Raw genomic sequence first — 19716 nt, 5'->3', positions numbered from 1 at the left:
ACTGTATGAGACACAGATGCTATAAATAATTTCACAATATTCCTCAATACAAGATGTCAACTTTATTTAACAACAACATTTGTGGTATGTACAGGGCAAATGAAACAGTCAAGAGTGCATCAATGCTGTTGCACACAGAAAAAATAGAAAGCTACACACCATTTACTCATTCAGTAGCCACTAAAACGCAAAAGTAACACACATGGAGCTGTTACACATCAAATATTTCTCCAATCACAGCACTAAAGCCCAAAATGAATGCTGTTCTCAAACTCCTTTTATGTGGGGACAAAAATTCAGCATCATCAAGAATGAAAGAGCGATTCAAAAACATAAGCAAAACACAATGAAAATCAGCTTAAACAAAGGTGAGGTAAGAAATCACAAAATGTAGACAAAAAATACTCAATCACTTACAGCGCAACATCACAGTGAAGAACAAACGCATAAATGCAGCAGCCACACTTTATTCTTGAGTTAATGTGTTTGCCGCTTCGCTGCTCTTTTTGCCAACATGTTAAAGAGTCGTGGTGCAAAAACACAGCAGCCCAAACTAAGAATGTCGTCTGATGAGGCCTGGCTGCAACCAAGTAATGAAACAAACACAAAAGGAAAATAAGACGATGACCAGCAGCAGTCATCAATCAGACCTTTAAAAATAGACGTATAATCTGAACATAGAAATGTATTTAACCAAAGTGAAGAGCAGTGTATGAAATCTAGACAATGTGCACTCTATAGCAAAATAGAACAATGCAACAGATCTATCAATGTCCTTTAAAATATACAGATTTACAAAATAATGAACGCTTATATTTGTCTCTGTACAGTGTGAAAGGGTTTGAGTTTGTACATCCAGTTGCTTGCTATAATTATCAGCAGTCTGCACTTTGGTCCTTTCTTTTATTTCTTTATTAAATCCTTTCAAATACTTTATTGCAACACCTCAGTCACATACCATGGCAGTGGTTTGCAAATTTCATTAGCAGTAGCATATCTTCACCATAAATTATACGCAAGATAAAGACAATAGTGAGTAATGGATAAAATAGATAAAACTTTAAGACAACTGTCCCAGTCGACAGAGAACATACGAGAACTACAGTCATGCTAAGTTGTTTTCTCAACTCTGCATTTTTCATGTAATCCTTACCAGATTCATGAATTTGCATAATAGAATCGGATTGTTGGCAACAATATGTATATATTTTGGTTAGTTTATATTACAGATTGTTTTACAAACTTTAGGAAATGGTTGTAAATTATTTTCAACAACTTGGACCTTAAAAAATAAATCATTGTTATAAGTGCAACTGTAGCAAACAGTATGGCTTAGTATTGGACTATGATGAATCTTTCAAAATCAGAAGCAGGGTTGGGGTTGATTAACCAAACTAAATAATTTCCCCCACTTTTTCCTTTACTTGAAAGTCTGATACTTAAATTTCAACCTTAAGACATGAGAAGCACCAATCTGGGAGGCACAAGTGGGAAAACAGAGGCTGCTGGTTCCACAGGTACCATTGTAGTGACTAAATAAAACAGCAGGTTCACTGAATGATAGGCAGAGGTAGTACTGCAGCATCACCTGGTAGAGGCTACTGCGCTACTACAGGAAGTTAGAAAAGCAAGAGCAGTCATTGCTTAAAAAGTTATGAGTTTAATATGAGCATTTAGTTTGGTGTGTTGTCACTAGGCAGCTAAAACTTGTAGTGATTGTATTTGTAGCCAATTTGTTATTGAAGAAGATTATGTTTTAGTATTGTAATTCAATCAATAGCCATCATAATAAAAATGGCTCCATCCATTAATGAGTCATATGCTGCCAAGTTTGAAACATTAACACAAACTTTGCTTTTGAAAAATTGGTAAAAAAAAAAAGACAATAATATAAATGAAATATTTTAATAACATGTCCATATTCCCTTGTTCTAAACATATTCCTCCATTTGCCTGCTTAGAATTGTCTGAGTTTGTGACATCACAAAAGGCAATAGCAACATGTGGAACAACAAGCATTTTGAATTTAGAAGTGAAATCCTTGTTAGGGTAAAAAAGGAGCAGTGTGCGAATATCCAAAGACAGAAGCAGCACCTCAACAGGAAACACTGAATATAACATTAATCTCGACTAGACACGTGTGCACAACAATCCTCCCTCAGTGCAAACACAACATCACCATCCACAATTACAGGAAAACACACCAATATCATGGACATATGTCCAATATTTCCAGTGAAAAAAATAATCCACTTAACAAGCCTTCTGACATCCATTCAAAATTAAATATCAGTTACAAAGTTATGTCCTAAAGTTATACAAGTGGTTTAAATCTTAAATCTCTATAGATACTTTATCTCTTTATAGATACTTTACCTCTTCAAGTGTAAATTCTACCAGAAATATACAGAAATAAATAAATAAATGGTCTGCAAGGGTAAGAATAGAGTTCAAGTAGCAACAGCAATCCACACAATAACAGAGTAAAGAAAATATACTTTGTGTTACTCACATACACACATCACATGTCATACGGTATTAGATATACATTTCATAAATCTGTTGAGACCAAACAACGCAGACAAAGTGACACAGCGCAGACAGGATCAGGACCCCACACATAAAGCTTAAAATACATTTTGACTTACAATAAATCCTTCTACTCTTCATAGTAGTTTAAATATATTTTAAATATAATGGTCTCTGAAAACTGCTGTTAATTTCTTAATGGAGATTTGGATTTCATTGGTGAGCAGCAGTTGGCCCGAGAAAATGACTTAAGTATTTGCTGGCTATCCAGAAACTTTGTAACACGTCTAAAACTCTGTTAAGTGCGTTTGTACTTTCAAAATAAAACTAACGGACACAAACATAATTATGCCAAAGTTTAAGATCACTATATGTTGTTTTTTGTTTTTTTGTTTTTTTTCTGTGTGTTGAGATATAAAACCTCGCTTTTTGGTTGTAATAGCAGGGTATGTCACATTTATATTAACGTTTACTCGATAATAAATTAGATTAGGTTTCATACAACAGTGCAGATTTTTCAGTTGAGATAATTAAATTATGTGAAACGTATAGAAAACAAGCATTGTTTGCCTGAAATATGCAGGTTATGATGGGAAGACATTAGCTAAAATTCTTGTGAAACAATAAAATTATTACAGAGCTGAGAAAAAAAATGATTTCAGAGCTTTACATTCTCAGCTTTTAGACTTTTGAAGATTTTCTCTTTTAGGATCCTATTAGAAGGTCATGTTAGAAATCTGATATATTTTTAAAATGTGTTAACAGATGCAGTCTAGAAAAATAAAAATGCTAATCATAATTCCTACAACCGACCCCACATCCTTTGGACTGTAATAGACAACAGTCTGCCAATTAGCTTTTCAACCAAAATATAAACTAATTGCTTGAAAACTCTCCCATTAGTCATTTCCTTATTGTTATATTCAAATTTATATATATATATATATATATATATATACTATTTTAATTATAAAAAGTGCTCTAATGATTAAAAATGCGGTATGTATAATTTTAAATTGACATTCTTTTGTTTTGGTTCTAAACAAAGTAATCCTCACAGATCTGCATTAGTCTCTTGCTTTGCAAAACAATAAGGTAAGATCAGACATAATTATCTATTAAACCACTAACATTAGTTGCATGTTTCACTTAAAGCTATACTGCCAGGATTAATAAAGTATTAGCACTTCCCCATTAGTTGCCTCTATCTGCTAAGAGTTATTTTTCAATAATGATTGCACAGTTCATAGTCTTTATCTGTTCTACTAACAGCTTGCTTAGATATATGGTTGTTATTATTAATGCCAATGCAGATCATTAGCGCTGTGTTAGCTTGATGGAAAGAACGGTGATGCTCATTACTTCTACTACTTATAGTATGAATAGTGACTCTAAAACTTGCCTGACAACACCTTAAAAAGTCTCTAATTTACAGTAAAATACAGGCAGAATTTTAACGCATAAATACCGACTCTACCATATTTATATGCTAAAATTCTGGCTACCACAGCAGAAGATATTTTACCATAAATTAGAGACTTTTTTTACAGTGTACTAAAGTGTACAAACAAACACTGATCTAAAATTTCCCCTGAAGTAATTCAGTTACTCCTCAACTGAAAGCAAAAAGTCCAAGACTTACTTTTCACCTTTTGAAGCCAGAAAAACAATTATGTTTCTTTATATGATCTAAAATAATTAATAGGAAAATAGATTCTTACACAATCCTATAAATAATCTTTCTTTCAGCAAATAAATATATCTCGTCTGTTACCCTATTGTTACATTACAAGTATGTGTCATACAATTTCTCTGTTGGAATAATTAGATTCTAGAAGAACAGCTGACAAACGACTAATTCTCATGGTTGCACATACAGCATCCACCACTTTTACTGGCACCTCTTGTAAAAATGTATGAAATGCCTAAAAATAACATTTTCCTTGTGGCATGATAATCTCACACTGAGAAACAATAAAAATCTAGCCTTTAATCAAAGCTCCTTAAATAAATGGAGGAAAATATCCATTTATTTAATGGATATATATTCCTCACAACTGAGGACTCTGGGTCAAATCTTCCTCTGTCATGTCATCTAAATTAAAGCAGATGGGTGTTGACTGACATGGGTGCCCATAACTGTGAAGGGTGTTGTATGTATTTATTTTTTAGGCCACATATATGAATCTTAATGAAGTTGTATTTGTGTTTGAACACATGTATATGTCTATGTGAAAGTTCTTTGAGGAAAGTGTTATGTCTATTTTTTTGTCTTGGCTACGGTTACATTTTGGCAGCATTCAGTACTTAAATAGGCCGACAACATGTCAACACACATAATTAATAAAAAGAAGTGAATCATATGAGTCAGTAATTAAATCCCTATTAAATAATGAATGACTGTAGATGTTAACATTTAACAACAATGATGCATTTTAGTACCCTTAGCTGCTGTGAACTCTGCAGACTACATTATGAGGTTAGATGTGTTCATCAGGTGGTTATTCACTTTGGTAATGCAAACAATCCCAGTGAAAGGTAAAGCACACAATTTAGATATATTAGACCTGCAGTCTAATGGGGGAACAAGTAACTGGCCAAAGAACCTGTTGGGAGTTAAACCAAGGGGAAATACACATTAAGTCATCTGACACTTAAAAAAACACACAAATAATTTTGTTTAAATGTGGATCTTTGTTAATCATCTCAATTAATTCATATGACAAGGAACTGACCTGTTTTTTATGTCTAAATCTGCACAACTCACCTTAAGTCACCCTGCTTATAAACTGCATTAATGAACAAATTAGCTGCACATTTTTGACCCATGTTTAAGTTTCAAGTAACCAGATCTGAGTGTCATTGTGACTTGAGAGACACTGACTTTGACTCACCCTTTAAATGGATGCAGCTGATTTCAGGAATGTACCATAAAGTTGGAGAGAAAGATTGAAACTGATTCCTCTGTTTCAGCATGTTTGTATTCTGTGATTCTTCCGTTACTTGTAATTTCTCTCACCAATCTAAAACCTGTCTACACCTGCTCCCCTTGTGCGCCGGATTTATCTTTAAGGGGTGTGGTTTCGGTTGCCGGAGCGGCGGCTGCAGGAGCTGCAGCCGGCGCCTCCACCAGCGGGACCTTCTCTTTCTCAGGAGAAGAGGCTTGAAGCGTTATGGCGGTGCTGGAAGTGGCACCAGGATCCTCAGCGGAAGAGGCGGCAGGAGGCGGAGCGCCGCCAAATTCACGGGCGATCTCGTCAAATGTCTTTCCCTTCGTCTCTGGGACTTTGATAAATGTGAAGATGAAAAAGATGATGAGGAAGGCAGTGAAGATGAGGAACACCCAGGGTCCACACAACTCCTGTGGAGAGACAGGAGGGAAATCAGAATAACTGGACTACAAAAGCACAAAATCTTGCTAAGTCATTTTCACTAGCTTTGACTGAAAATGTCTTTGTACACATGAAATTATTATTGCTGAAATTAACTTTTTAGCAATATATGGCAGCTTGTTTTCAGTAAATAATTCCTAAATATTAATAAAAAATTACTACTTCCACTGACAGGTTATTTGTCTTGTTATAAGTGGAAAAAAATCTGCCAGTGAAACTAATCCTTTTTAAAATCGATATTAAGGAATTATTTACTGCAAACACAAACAAAGCTCCTGTATCTTGTTCAAACATCCAACCTAACTTGTAAGTTAATTTAGTCTTAAATTCAAGTGAGCTAAGAAATTCGCATTAGAAACGAGACAAAAAAATACTAAGATTTTGTGGTTTTGAATTGTGATTATCCTCCGCCCCCCAAAAAACAAACAAAAACAAAACAAAACAAAACAAAACAAAACAAAACAAAACTCATATAATGTTTTAAAGATTTTAGTGTTCAAAATCAAGTCAGAAACAGAAAAATGGAAACACTAGAAGTCTAAACTTAGCGTAGCCAATCAGGGCAGCATTCTCTTTTCTTACCACTAGTTTAGGAAAGCTCATTCCAACAAGGAAATTGGCTGTCCAGTTGCAGCATCCTGCTACAGCCATGGCCGCAGGACGGGGCCCCTGGGAGAAAAGCTCAGCCACAATGAACCATGGAATGGGACCGGGGCCCAGCTCAAACATAGCCACAAAAAGCATGACAGCCAGGATCGCCACGTAGCTCATAGCTGTGATGTGCTTCTGCTCAGAAAGTGGGAAGAAAAAGGAAATGATCAGACAAAGACACACATGAGAGATTATTCACTGGCGGAAAAGTTGATTAGAAGCTAATGATAATGAGAGCATCTGCTGCAGAATGCACAACTCTAAATGTCTCTCATGACTCTTTGTGTTATTTCTCATTTCAGGAACCATGTTTAGTGTTCTGTCGATCTAAACCAAACACCATGACAAAAAGATATTAAACTATGGCAGAAATTTATTATTTTATGAGCTGAAACTGCATCTAAAATATGTGAAAGTAAAAATGTAAAAAAAAGTCCATTCTAACTATCTACACTGTAAAAACAAAATCACAAAAGCATTTTTTAGAGTCTAGTGCAAATATATTATTACATTTGAAATAAGACAAAACTAATTCACAAGTAACTTTTCAGCAAGACACACTAACATGTGTCAGTAATTCTTGAATATCAATAAAGAGAACAAGTTCCACTGGCATATTGTTTCACATATAAGATGGGAAAAATGTCTTGTTATAAATTACATAATCTGCCAGTGGAACCAGTGCTTTTTAATCAACAGTAAGGAATTACTTACTTAAAACAAGTTTCTATATCTTGGTGAAGTTGCGTCTAAGTTTTGTCTTATTTTAAGTGTTCTAAGATATTTACACTGGAAACTATACCAAAAATACTTGGTAAAATTTTGTATTTTTGCTGTCTATGTATGTAAATATTTGCTCATATCTGTGCATCCACCCACCAACAGGAGGGAGACTGTCATGACCAGGGCACTGACGGCCATTCCTCCCAGTCCCAGGAGATGGAGAGTCCTTCGTCCAGCCTTTTCCACCAGAAAGAGCTGAAGGACAGAGAAGGAGACTGTGATCCTCTGTAGAATGGACCTAAATGCAGGCAGGAAATGGAGCGTTTGCTGAGTCACTTACAGAAACAACGGTGAAGATAGTGTTGACAATTCCGGCTCCTATTGTGGCGTAGATGGGTTGCTTCACTCCAGCTGAGCTAAAGATCCCTGTGGAGTAGTAAAACACCTGAGAGATACGTATAGGAAAGGAAAAAAAGAAACTTGTGGTTAAAATGCAACTTATAAATTATAGAAACAGGCTTTTAATGTTGTTTTTTATTCATAAACCGTAATTTCTGACTGAAAACTAAAATAAAACCCATATCTTATTTAAAAACCGTCTTTATAAAAACGTTGAACTCACATTACAGGAACTTTTTCAGATGTTTTCCTACTCTGATTTATTCTTGATTTTCCCATGTTGTCCTATGACGTAATGTCACGTCTGTACTTGCTGTATTTACGGTTACAAAAACGGCAACTGTAATATTTTTTGGTTATAATGTCGATAGTTAAACATGGAGTATAATAGAGCAGAGCTGTGTGTTTACAAAGTATGAGCATGTGAGAATGTTTCTCAGCACTCACAGCATTGATTCCCGATAGCTGCTGGGAGAGCTGCAGCATGACGGCGATGAGGAGGGGCTGCCTGTAGGCCGCTGAGCGAAACAGCTCAGCGATGGTCACCTTCTTCTCCATCGCCATCTTGGCACTCTCCTCCTTCATCTCCTGGAGGTCTTTGTTCACATCCTCCGTGCCACGTAGACGAACCAGAGCTGTCAACAGAATTATATATCAGGATGAGTCACTTCTGATGGAGATGGACTGATTTTGAAAGAGAGAGTTATATAAAACAAGTTTTAACAGAAATTGAAGGAGAAGTTAACTTCTGAGTAGCAAAGTGTGTTTTAAAATGATGGGGGGAAAAAACAGCTTCCTGACTCGTCTAACCTCCTGTATTTTTAGCAGCTTTTCCAAAGCCTCCTTCCAACCTCTGATTGTTTCTGTTTTGAACAGATTCACAAAGCTCCACTACTTACTGCATGTTTGGCTCAGTTTTGTATGCTATCTATTTCATTTCTGCTCCAGATTCTTTAAACTTGCTGCTCCAAATACAAGTAGACATAAACATCAAGTCCAGCCTGTGCAAGCAATCTGCAATAATAGTGGCAGATCCAGCTTTTTTCAAAGATTTACTACTTTTGACTTGGTTCCCTCAGAAGAGCTCTTACAGCTCTGAAATGACTCTTCATTCATCAGGTCCCAGTTATTCTCTCTTCAGCCACAAGCACACCAGTGGCAGAAAATCACTGCATCTGCAGCTGTGGTTAAACCTTCATTCAGCAGCTGGATTTAAAGAAAGAAAGGCAATTTGATGATTCACAGTTCTTATTTCAAACAGTAGATGGCACTGCAGATAAAATCTACCTATATTTAACAGCAGGTTGCAGAAAAAATTTAAATGTGAACAGTGGATCCCCAACAATGCGAAGTGATAAAAGTTAAATACACAATTGTAGAATATTTTCCAAGTTGTCCAAGAAGTTGCAATTTCAGATCTGCTTTCAGATTCTCACAGCTTTGCGAGAACAGATTCTCACAAAGCTGTGAGTTTGCCCCTCTGCCTTTCTGAATGACTTTCCTCTTGTTCAACAGCGACAGGTCCTCCATTAATACTGCATGTAGGAGCAGTAAAAGCAGTAATCTATAAGCATCTACCTTTGCATGCTTGTTCCTCTTGCTTAAGGTTGATCAGAAGGAAGCGGGGACTCTCAGGACAAAAGGGAAGCAAGATGCACTGCAGCACAGCAGGGGCCACGGTGAGGGCCAGCAGCAGGGGCCACAGCTTGTCAGAACCCAACAGAACCTCCAGACCAAAGATCTAAAAGGAAAAGACACACCAGAAGAACTAATTTGATTCTATCAGGTTAAGCTGAATGCAACCCATTTCACATGATTCATGGCCGTGTATTTTCTTGAAAGATTATTTATTTATGTCACTAAGTTGTTGAATAACCTACCAAAAGCCATTATTGATTTGTTCTTTAAGTAAATTTAAAATACATTTGATTTTGCATCTGCTCTGGTTCATTTCATCATTGCTTTTGATATTTGTTGCTGCCTTGCATAATTGTGTCTTTACGGTATTTATATATGGGCTTTAATCTAATTATTTTAAAAATAAATAGAGGAAAGTCATTAATTATAAGAACTTGAGTATTTGGAAGTGAGTAAAGTTTCAAACCTGAGCAATCAGGATGCCCACTACCACACCGAGCTGATGCAGAGTACCAAATGCTCCACGAAGAGGTGTTGGTGACACCTCCCCCACGTACATGGGAGTCAGCCCGGTGAAGAGGCCGCAGAACAGGCCAATGACCAGACGACCCGCAATCACCATCTCATAGGAGGAGCAGATGGTGGAGAACCCCATGAGGAGGCCTCCGATCACAGCCAGGATGTTCACCAGGAACATGGAGCGCCGTCTGCGGAGAGGAAGAGTAAAGAAACACTAAATGGACAAAAACATGAACTAGTGGTACAGAAAATGATTTCCGGCTGAGGATTCTCGAATCTATAAATGCTGACATGAAATTTCATCTCCTACCTGCCAAATCTATTGGCCATGACGCCCACACTGAAGGAGCCCACCATGCCGCCCACACTGAAGATGGAAACAGCGACGCTCCAGACGATGGTACAAACCCCTGAACTGATGGGCTCGTTGTAACGCTGCATCCAGGTTTGGTTGAAGAATGACCGTAGTTTCTAAATAACAAGTAGATTTGTGGGTTAAGACAGATAAAAGATGAGTACTTCTCTCTCTTCTTCTCGATTTAGTGGTTAAATGTGTTTACATCATGAATATTTCATAATTACAACATTTTCAGCTGGAAGTTTCAAGAGATAAAACTTTAGGTCTTAAATATAAAAACTTTACTGAATCTATTTTGGCTTGCACGTCACGACTAAGCCATAAAGTGTGATCTCCGTGACAGGATATCTGTTATAATAACTATGAAAAAGCTAACAAAAAAAAAACCTGACACCATAATTAAAACTCTTAGGGTAAAAGTTCAAAGGATAAAACTCCCAGTTTAAGTGCACTTCATACTGATTTATTTCCTGCAAAATAAAAGCACAAGACCTGAGAATTATGACTCTTTCTCCATCTATTACCAGAACTGTTAATCATTGGTGTTTGCTTCCTCTACAAAAACACCAAGTAGATCAGTCAATTAATACGTTTTGATAAACAGCCTTTAGGTTGTGACCCTTTTTTGTTTTATGTTCTGGTAAACGTGATCTCAGCATGAGACGTACACACTTACGTCTTTTATTACTGCAGAGCAGAACAGGCAGTAGCTACACTGTTAGTTAGCATCTAACTGGCCTGAAGATTTAAATGTTTAGATCCATTTCACTTTTGAGGTGGGTGACCATCTCTTGTTTACAGCATTTTGTGAAGCAGTATAAAGATAATTACAGTAAAATCAAGGGCAAAGTGCACCTATCTTTCTATAAAGATTAAAAAAATGATAATTAAACTGACAATATTTACTTAATAGTATTTGTTTTCTTTTGGCAGTGAGAAAATGTATTGCCTGATCTGCTTTCTTTTTCATCTGAATATGCAAAACAGCAAGATTTCTGTTAGTATCTTGGTAGTAAACTTCACCAACCTCTTCCGGAGCATTGATGACTCCTGTGTTGTAACCAAACTGCAGAGAGCCGATGACAGCCGTGCCCAGCGAGAACAACAGATAACCCGTTACTTGCTTTCCCTGAGGGTCAGAGTAATGGAAAGAACCGGAGTAAGAAGGATAATTGAAGTTGATGGGTTGATGCAAAGATAAAAGATAAATATGAAATCTGAGATCTTAATGGCATTGTAAAATACGGAGCTAGGTTGGATGCAATAAACTGGGATGCTAGAGGCAAAAAGGTCAGTGATTCAGCAACATAGCAGTGAACTCACTCTAGAGCTCGGCTTCCCCACATCTACTTGCTAATACATACAAGATCTTCCACAAAATACAAATAAAATGCAAAATAAGTCAAATTACAAAAACAAATGTTTATTTTTTCTTCTACAGCCTTGCAAAAAAGATGAAGATGATCAAGCTAATTCAGTGTCTCTGTGATCCACAGCATTCATGACTCAGTTTGTCTCTTTCCTGAACATAATTGGATAAATTCAGATGAAATTTGTTTCCACGGTCATTTGCCTGTAATTGTGTCACAGCCTTTAATATTATTGATTTATCTGCATAATTGAAGAAAACCACATCAACCGTAATGACAACAAGATGTTTGAATGCTTATTGGGCTTCGGCAGAGCTCTAAAGAATTTATTCCATCCTATTTTGCTTCTTTTTTTTATTTTTACCTCTGCATGTTGGAACATTTAATATACGAAGAAAATACAATACTACATTAACACAAATAATAATACAAATAATACTTCCATATCAATAAATAAGCAGGCACCAGTGTATTGAAGATAAATCATGAACATTTCCAAAAGCTGTAAAGTCAAAAACAAGTAATAAAAAGACGGAATGTATTCCAGTGCAACTGAGGTTTGATTTTCAAGACACATTTTAAGTATTTAAATTTTTAGTTAAAACTGAAAAGCTTGTAAGTTTTGTGACCTTTTGGATGTAGCTAATCTAAAATGTATTATTTCCACATCTATAATTTTGAACAATCAATTCATGATTAGACCTTAATAAACAATGCAAAAAAATAAAAATAAAAAAAGAATATTAAAATCAATTTTCAGTTAAATCCAAGGGGAACATTTTGTTTAAAATCAAATTGTTAAATGTTGTTATTTTAATTAACTTTAAATGGACTCACATTACATCATGAGGTTGAAGAAGTCCAGGGATAAACACCCTTCTTGGGGTCAAGTACACATTTCTGACAAAAGCAAAAGCCATTCTGTTATCCAGCCCAGACCATGAAAGGTTTATTAAACGACTCTTAACATACACCATTAATAAATAATGCACCTCATGTGATTTAGTGGCTGGGCCAGACTGAACGATGTTTCAGCAAAAAGTCTGTAGCTGAGAGACGGAGAATGCTGACAGGGAGGAACTGGCTGCTGCTATATGAGACGACAGAGATGTGGGTCGACCTCAGGTGATTCTCTGCCTCTGCTTCAGCAATATCAGAATAAGGTCAAACAATATTAGCAGAGTGAATACACTGCAGTTGTTTTAGGTAAAGGGTGTTGGCCAAACTGAATCAGTTTGGGGAGGAAAGAACAGAGGCGTTGATGAAAACCTCAATATATAGTCAGTCGGGTTGGATTTCTTTTAGGTCCGATCTAAACTAATCAGGTAGCAGCTAAACAAAAAGCACTAGTCGATTGGTTGGGATTTAATGATGTGGTGTTAGCTAGTAGAACCGTTAGCAATTCATAATTTGAAGCAATAAATGCGTGTCAGCAGGATATTGAACTTGGGGCTACTTGAAGGGCCCTGACCTTTCATGACTTCAGGGGGATGTTTTTGTACAAGTTCAATTGGAACACAAAATCTCTCTTCCCCCTTTGAGTTTGCTTGGAGGGAGAAATGACAGTAAGTTTCAGACAGAAGCTGCAGCAGAAGAAAACGACTGCTGAAGACCAGGAGGATTGTCTGAGAGCTGTGAACCCCGGGCTTGAAGGCATGTGGATATTAAAAATGCACTTTGCTATTGGTGAGAGTCTGACCTCTGACCTTAATAGTGAGGCTGAGATTGCAGTTTGATATGAGTGAACAATACCCTGAGATGAAAGTATAATATTCAAAACTTCTACAAAACATACGCAGTGGAAATTCTGTGCAAATCCATAGCCTGAAAGAATTCCTTTATTTAACTTAGACTGAAAAACAAAATTGTTTTCCCTAAATTACTTTTATTAATGGGTGAAACTTTCATTTATTTTTGTAGATTTAAATTCATTTTTGTTTTAGTTTTGCTGAAAACATTGCTTTCATTTTCATATTTATCATACACATCACAATATCTACCATCATTTTAAAACAACCTGCTGACATGATATTCAAAACATTTTAAAAAAACAATTTAATTCAATTAAATTACTAACATAAAATGTACGATCATCATTATTGGTCATTTAGATAATGTTTTCCTCCAGAAACATTTGAACAGTCTGCTACAGAAGGAAGCAGATTTCTCAACATTGTTTGTCTAATTTTTAGAAAAGAGACATTAGCTGACTTTATGAGCAGTACAATGTCATTTTATTTATTCATACAGTTGCAATAAGCCATTGATTAATTATTTACGGTGACTGAATGTTTGTGTGAATAGAAACATGGATGTCTAGTGGGAGACTTCCATACAGTAATTATACATGTCAAATGCTACACTTAGCCAGGGTCTCTATCACCCCCATGATTAAAAACATTTTGTAGATTTAGCTGCCTTTATTTAAAGTTATCTGACACGAACAAATCTCAACTATCCAACTTTAGAAAAGCCAGTGTCTTAGCATGGCTCTCAAGAGGTCGTCTGGCAGTCAAAGTAGCAGAATTTTTTGTTTCAATACACTCCATTTCGCTCAGGTATAATTACATATCCATGAATTCAAAAGAATAGAAATTTACTGTCTTTGTTGGTTTGTCTCACAACAAGTGAGGTACAAACTTCTGGCCAATAACAGCAATTTCTTCATTTTTTTATGTTAATAGGTTTATCCGTCTGCGTTGTTAAATTTGTTCTGTACACAAATCGATTTTTCTTACTTAGCATGTGGATTTAACATGATTGAAGCAACTATGATTTGTAACCTGGAATAAGCCCATAACACAAGACTTTCGGACGTCTTGGGTTACAGAAAACCTACTGCAAGAAAGTCTAAAAATTGAAGGTGAATTTTTCTCTTTTGTAGAAAAAAAAAAGATTGATGGTATTTTGATTACAATCCCTCAACATTGGCTGCTTCAAGGCACATTGGTCATGTGATAAAGGGGCCAGACTCCAGGATCATTAATAAATCTGCTGCCCTCATAAATATCTTTCATGTTCTCTCGTGGAAATCACGTTTTCCAGCATTTATCCTTTGCAGGGAAAATATTTTCCAGATTCTTTTTTGATCCCAAGTTAAATAAAATATATTATTTTTTTGTCTGTGTTTTTACTTTTAACATTTTCAACTCTTTCCTCTTCTTGTTTGTTTGTTTGGTAGAAAGTTTCCTGGGGAATTAGGAGACATTTCAAAGTAATCAATACTCCTTTCCTCACAAAGAAAGCTTTGGGTGTGTCCATTGCAGATAGATGGCTCATCGGCATCTAAATAAGACGACTTTTATACAGATCTTCTCTTGTTTGATTGAATTGTATATTTCAGTCAGTAAGCATTTGCAAATTTGCAGTGGAAAAATTATAATATCTGGATGTCTATCATTGTTTAAATTAATTTGACCTTACAGGTCATTTTAACCCTTTTTCACTACAAATAAGTAAGCCTATTAAGACAAATAGATCCTATGCAACCGATGCTTGTGTGTTGTAGAAGGTTGACCATAATATAAAAAATGACACATTTGTTGTTTCCAATTGTTTCTAATTAGTGGTATCTACAACACAAAGTGCAGCATATGCAGAATTACCTAAAAATATACAGTTAGCCACAATTCTGAAAATAATTACTTTGTTGGTATTCATTCTCTCTATTTCTTCTTGATTGACTGCATTTATCTCAGTTTTTTGTCATGTAACAGTGACTCAGTAAGATTTACAAGTCACATGACTGCACTCAAATATCTCTAACAAAAATCAATAGGAAATCTGAAGGTCAAATGTCCAAATTACTGCTCCTTTGCTATTTTTTTTATTCTTCATCTAAAATGTTTCACACAAATTTCAGGGTTTGAATAGTTTCTTTTCTGAATAGTTGAATAGTTTCTTTTCTTTTTTTCTTTTCTTTTTTTTCTGTAAAACTCAGTTGAAATTCAACCATTTTGTGCTCACTGGAAATAAGAATATATTCCCACTTGGTTCAAATTGCCAACAGGAAAAATAAATAAAAACTTGAGAATCTTTAATGCTTCTTTTATAATCAGTAACTTTCAGCAGCAGCTCCCTGTTGCAGCAGGGAGATTAGCTGAACAGACATTGCGTTACTACGGAAACCATGTTATCACACATCTTGTCTTGCAGTCCTAACATACAGATCAACGAGTCATCTAAATTTATTCAGATTTAACTACAACAGATTAAAATGACACTAGCTGCCCTCAAACCCGTGAATCAAAAACTATTTAAACCAGCTAACTGCCCTTTGATAAATTAAATCTGTTTGTTTGTCATTAGTTTCCCAACCTTCCCCCTAACACATTCTTGCCCGAAGCTGGAAACTGCCGCTTTATTGACGCAGAATAATTGACGTCTAGCTGCAACTGGGCAATATGCACACAGGTCTCATAAAATAAAACCATGTAAGACTCCTGAAACGACAGCGCAGCTCTACCTGACGGCTTCGGTGCGAGAACACGTACACACACAAAATGAACAAGGTGAGATGCATTAAATCCAGAAATCAGGGACCTCACTCACATTAAGCAAGTCATAAGGAAGTACAAAAAGAAGGCTGATGCTGATGATCTTACTGCCACACCAATAAAACACAAGTACAACTAAAAATTTACAGCTGCTTGTTTTACTTAATGAAAATGCTGCAGGTGGCGCCTCCCTTTAAGTCTGGTTTATCCAACAAAGAAAAAAGGCACAAAACTACAAAATGTGTTCTAAATAAGAACACACAGACTATTAATCAGCCAGGTATGCATTTACATCAATAACATTTTCTTTGTTACTTTCGGTATTAAAACAGCGTTTCCCCATATTCAGCTTCTAAACTTCTGTGTGCCTTCAAACATTAACAAGCTTAAATGTTTGTTCCAGCTTATTTACATTGTCCATTAGTCATCTGTCCCTGAAGGCAGCCCCACACCCCTCCCAACCCTGTTCTCTGACACACACCTTCTGGTAACATTTGGTTTGTAATGCCAGATATTGACCAGCATGTCAATGCATTGACACATTTTCTCAAGGACAGGCAAGTTGCATGTTATACTGTTAAAATCACAAAAGCAAACCACTTTACATGAGATAATGCATCAACAAAAAATCACCAACTGGACAACAATGCTAGTATATCTGAGGGTTATGTTTTCTGTGATTAGAAATAATGGAACCAGCATCAGACAAGTAAATGAAAGGATGTGGAATATAGAAATTTACAATCAGAAGCAGACCAAGAACAGCATGGATGCTACGAAGATGCAAGATGAAAAAATAGTTCTATTATTTCAACTCCTATCCATCCATCCATTTTCTTTACACCCTTGTCCCTTAGTGGGGTCGGTTAGCTGGTGCCTATCTCCAGCTAACGTTTTGGGTGAGAGGCGGGGTACACCCTGGACAGGTCGCCAGTCTGTTGCAGGGCAACACAGACACACACAGGACAAACAACCATGCACACACACACTCACACCTAGGGGCAATTTGGAGAGGCCAATTAATCAGACAGTCACATTTTTGGACTGTGGGAGGAAACCGGAGTACCCGGAGAAAACCCACAAATGCACAGGGAGAACATGCAAACTCCACGCAGAAAGACCAAGGCCGGGAATCGAACCCAGAACCTTCTTGCTTCTACCAACTGCGCCACTGTGCAGCCCCTATTTCAACACCTAATAAATCAATTTTATTTAGATGTAGATGATTGTGATTTAGAAGTATTGTTCCTTTGTGTATCAAAATAAATGCTTTCAATGTGAAGTGCACTTTCTTTCATAGAAAACCATACAGAGAATCTTTTTAGCAGTAAAACAGTGTGAATAAAACCTTTTTAGAGCAGCTAAATAAACTAAGCTTTTTCATATTTTCTAACATTACAATTGGATGATCAAAAATAGTGCAAAAGAGTAAAGCAAAATATTTTTTTTTTTTTTTTGCAAAATAAACTTTACTTTGATACCCCTAAAATAAAATTCAGTGCAACTATATGGTGGCATGCTGGTGACATAGCAAGTATTGAGATGTCAGATGAATCCAAAGCTGAACATTTTGACCTACATGTTAATTGCTATTTGTGCCAGAAAGGTAAAACTGCACGTAGTCCAAAACACATCTTTCCCCACTTTGAAACATGGCTGCATCATGCTGTGGGCCTCAGCAGGGCCAGGGAAGCTCATAAGAGTTACAGAGAAGATGGATGGATTGAAATACAGAAACATATTGCAGTCCTGGAAGATAACCTGCTAGAGGTCAGATTCTATGTCTGAGGAACGGTCAAGTCAAAGTCCAGACCTAAATCAAACTGATACTGTGACTTGATCTGTTGCAAAATTTGAGAAAATTGTGTTTAGGGATGAATTAAATTCAATGTGATTTAGCTGGTAAAGAAGAATGGCGCAAAATGGACATACAGCTGTAAAGTAGCAAAAGGTAGTTCTACAAAATATTGCACTGCATGCCACACTTCACTTTTATTATTATGTATGTGTTACAGTATGCTATTTATATCAGCCGCAGTTTGCATGTAGTTTGTTTGTTTCTGTGATTTATTTCAAGTAATTTTGGAGCCTTATTCATAGAGAACACTATCGTCTGTTTTCTAGCTTGTATTGCATATTTGAGCTACTGAATCTGGCTTTCTCTATTCCCCATGTGTCCTCTGCATAAATCCCAAAGGATAGATCTGATTAAGTCATGCTGATGCTGAATTCACATGTGCATGCAGAAACACACGCACAAAGTCAAAAGTGAGGGGAAAAAAGATCCTGTAGTTATCTGTGATTAACAAAAAGTTAAATATTTCAAAGATAAAGTGGGTGTGGTATGTTAGCAGTGATCTCAAAACTCAATCTGTTTTATTCGTTGTATGACAACTTATAGAAGCAAGAATATTTCACAAAAATCATCGGTAAAATTAATCATCAAAATCAGGCTTTCACATTAATGGATATCCACTCATAAACTATTATTTCATGGAAACATGCCTGATATTCCACTCACACAACATCCACAGCATGTGCAGTAATGAGTGACTCATGGAAGCATTATGGCTTACATTACCACCCACACAGCTCTGCTTAGAGACCGAACTTATTTAGAAAGACATGCATTACTAAAATATGACATCAACGAGCTATTTGAGTTTAACTCAGTTTTGTTTTATATACATTTATATTACATTATAATAATCAAAGGCCTGATACCCTTCATTTAGATAAGGATCACATAACAAGTTAAAAAAAAATCACTTGCCTGGCCTTCCATCTTCCCAAAGATGCTATAGATGCTCTCACGGTTGTCAAGGGTGATTTCTAAGATTTGGAATCTGCAGGATGCAGAGAGGAGGAGCAGGAAGAGAGGGAGGGAGAGTCAGCTGGTGCTTCTGCCTTACTGCCAGCTGCAAAACATGGAAAACCTCGTTAGTCTCTGTCCGTGGTACCAATCGTGGCACCAAAAACATCTCCGCCTTCTTCTCCCTTAAAAAAACCCCCCCAAAAAAACCGTTATAAATCCTTGTAAAGTCTTATAAGAAAGGTAGGCTTTAGGTAAAGAAACAGATGGTTGATGTTAACGTCTACTTCTGCAGTCAAATAGAGGCTAAGCAACAGAGTTTTCCCCAGCTGAGGCTTTCCAAGATCCCAAATATTATCCCAGACTGCTCAGTCAGAGGAGACTCACCTGTCGTGACTGCTGGAAAGCCTCTACGGGCTGCAGCAAGTCTCGTTTTGGTAGCACTGCCTCACACAATTCGTCCCTTGCAGGGGGCTGCGAGGAACAAGGCACGTAACCACACGCTATGATTTCTCCCGTTTCAGCTCGGCCTATGAGAGGCGGCAACGCCAGCGTGTCGTGATGTAGTCCCGCCCCTCTTTTTGCGTGAAAAAATCATGACTCCAACGCAGCATCACCGCATCCTGTGAGGCCTCCGCGTCCAATCATGGCTGAAGCCCTTACTCGGTTAGTTGGTCACAACAGGCGCATGCGCATCCCGTGGGGGGATGGGGTGTGTCACAGTGGGTCGTGAGGATGTATTTGTATACCCCCACTCTCTCTGTTTCTCTCTCTCACACACACACACACACACACATTCTCTCTTTCCGGTGTCCTCCATGATGCCTCC

At 36.8% G+C, this 19716-nt stretch overlaps 1 protein-coding gene across 1 annotated transcript; it reads right to left on the bottom strand.

The window, feature by feature from the left end:
* Nucleotides 1-47: 47 nt before the first annotated feature.
* Nucleotides 48-19509, bottom strand: LOC106952218 (solute carrier family 2, facilitated glucose transporter member 1-like). Its single transcript, XM_015040202.1, has 11 exons — nt 19275-19509; nt 18849-18993; nt 11237-11338; nt 10162-10322; nt 9799-10039; nt 9273-9435; nt 8142-8329; nt 7636-7740; nt 7452-7550; nt 6504-6707; nt 48-5890 (listed from the first exon to the last, which is right to left on the bottom strand). Exons 2-11 carry the CDS (start codon nt 18858-18860, stop codon nt 5564-5566), a joined length of 1602 nt encoding a protein of 533 aa, XP_014895688.1. The 5' UTR covers nt 18861-18993; nt 19275-19509; the 3' UTR covers nt 48-5563.
* Between the last annotated feature and the right edge of the window lie 207 nt (nt 19510-19716).

This window comes from Poecilia latipinna, unplaced genomic scaffold (assembly GCF_001443285.1).
Source record: "Poecilia latipinna isolate Pla-1442-1.1 unplaced genomic scaffold, P_latipinna-1.0 Scaffold500, whole genome shotgun sequence".
NCBI lineage: Eukaryota > Metazoa > Chordata > Actinopteri > Cyprinodontiformes > Poeciliidae > Poecilia > Poecilia latipinna.
The sequence above is the reverse complement of the archived record's forward strand: the minus strand, read 5'-3'. Positions and strand labels throughout refer to the sequence as shown.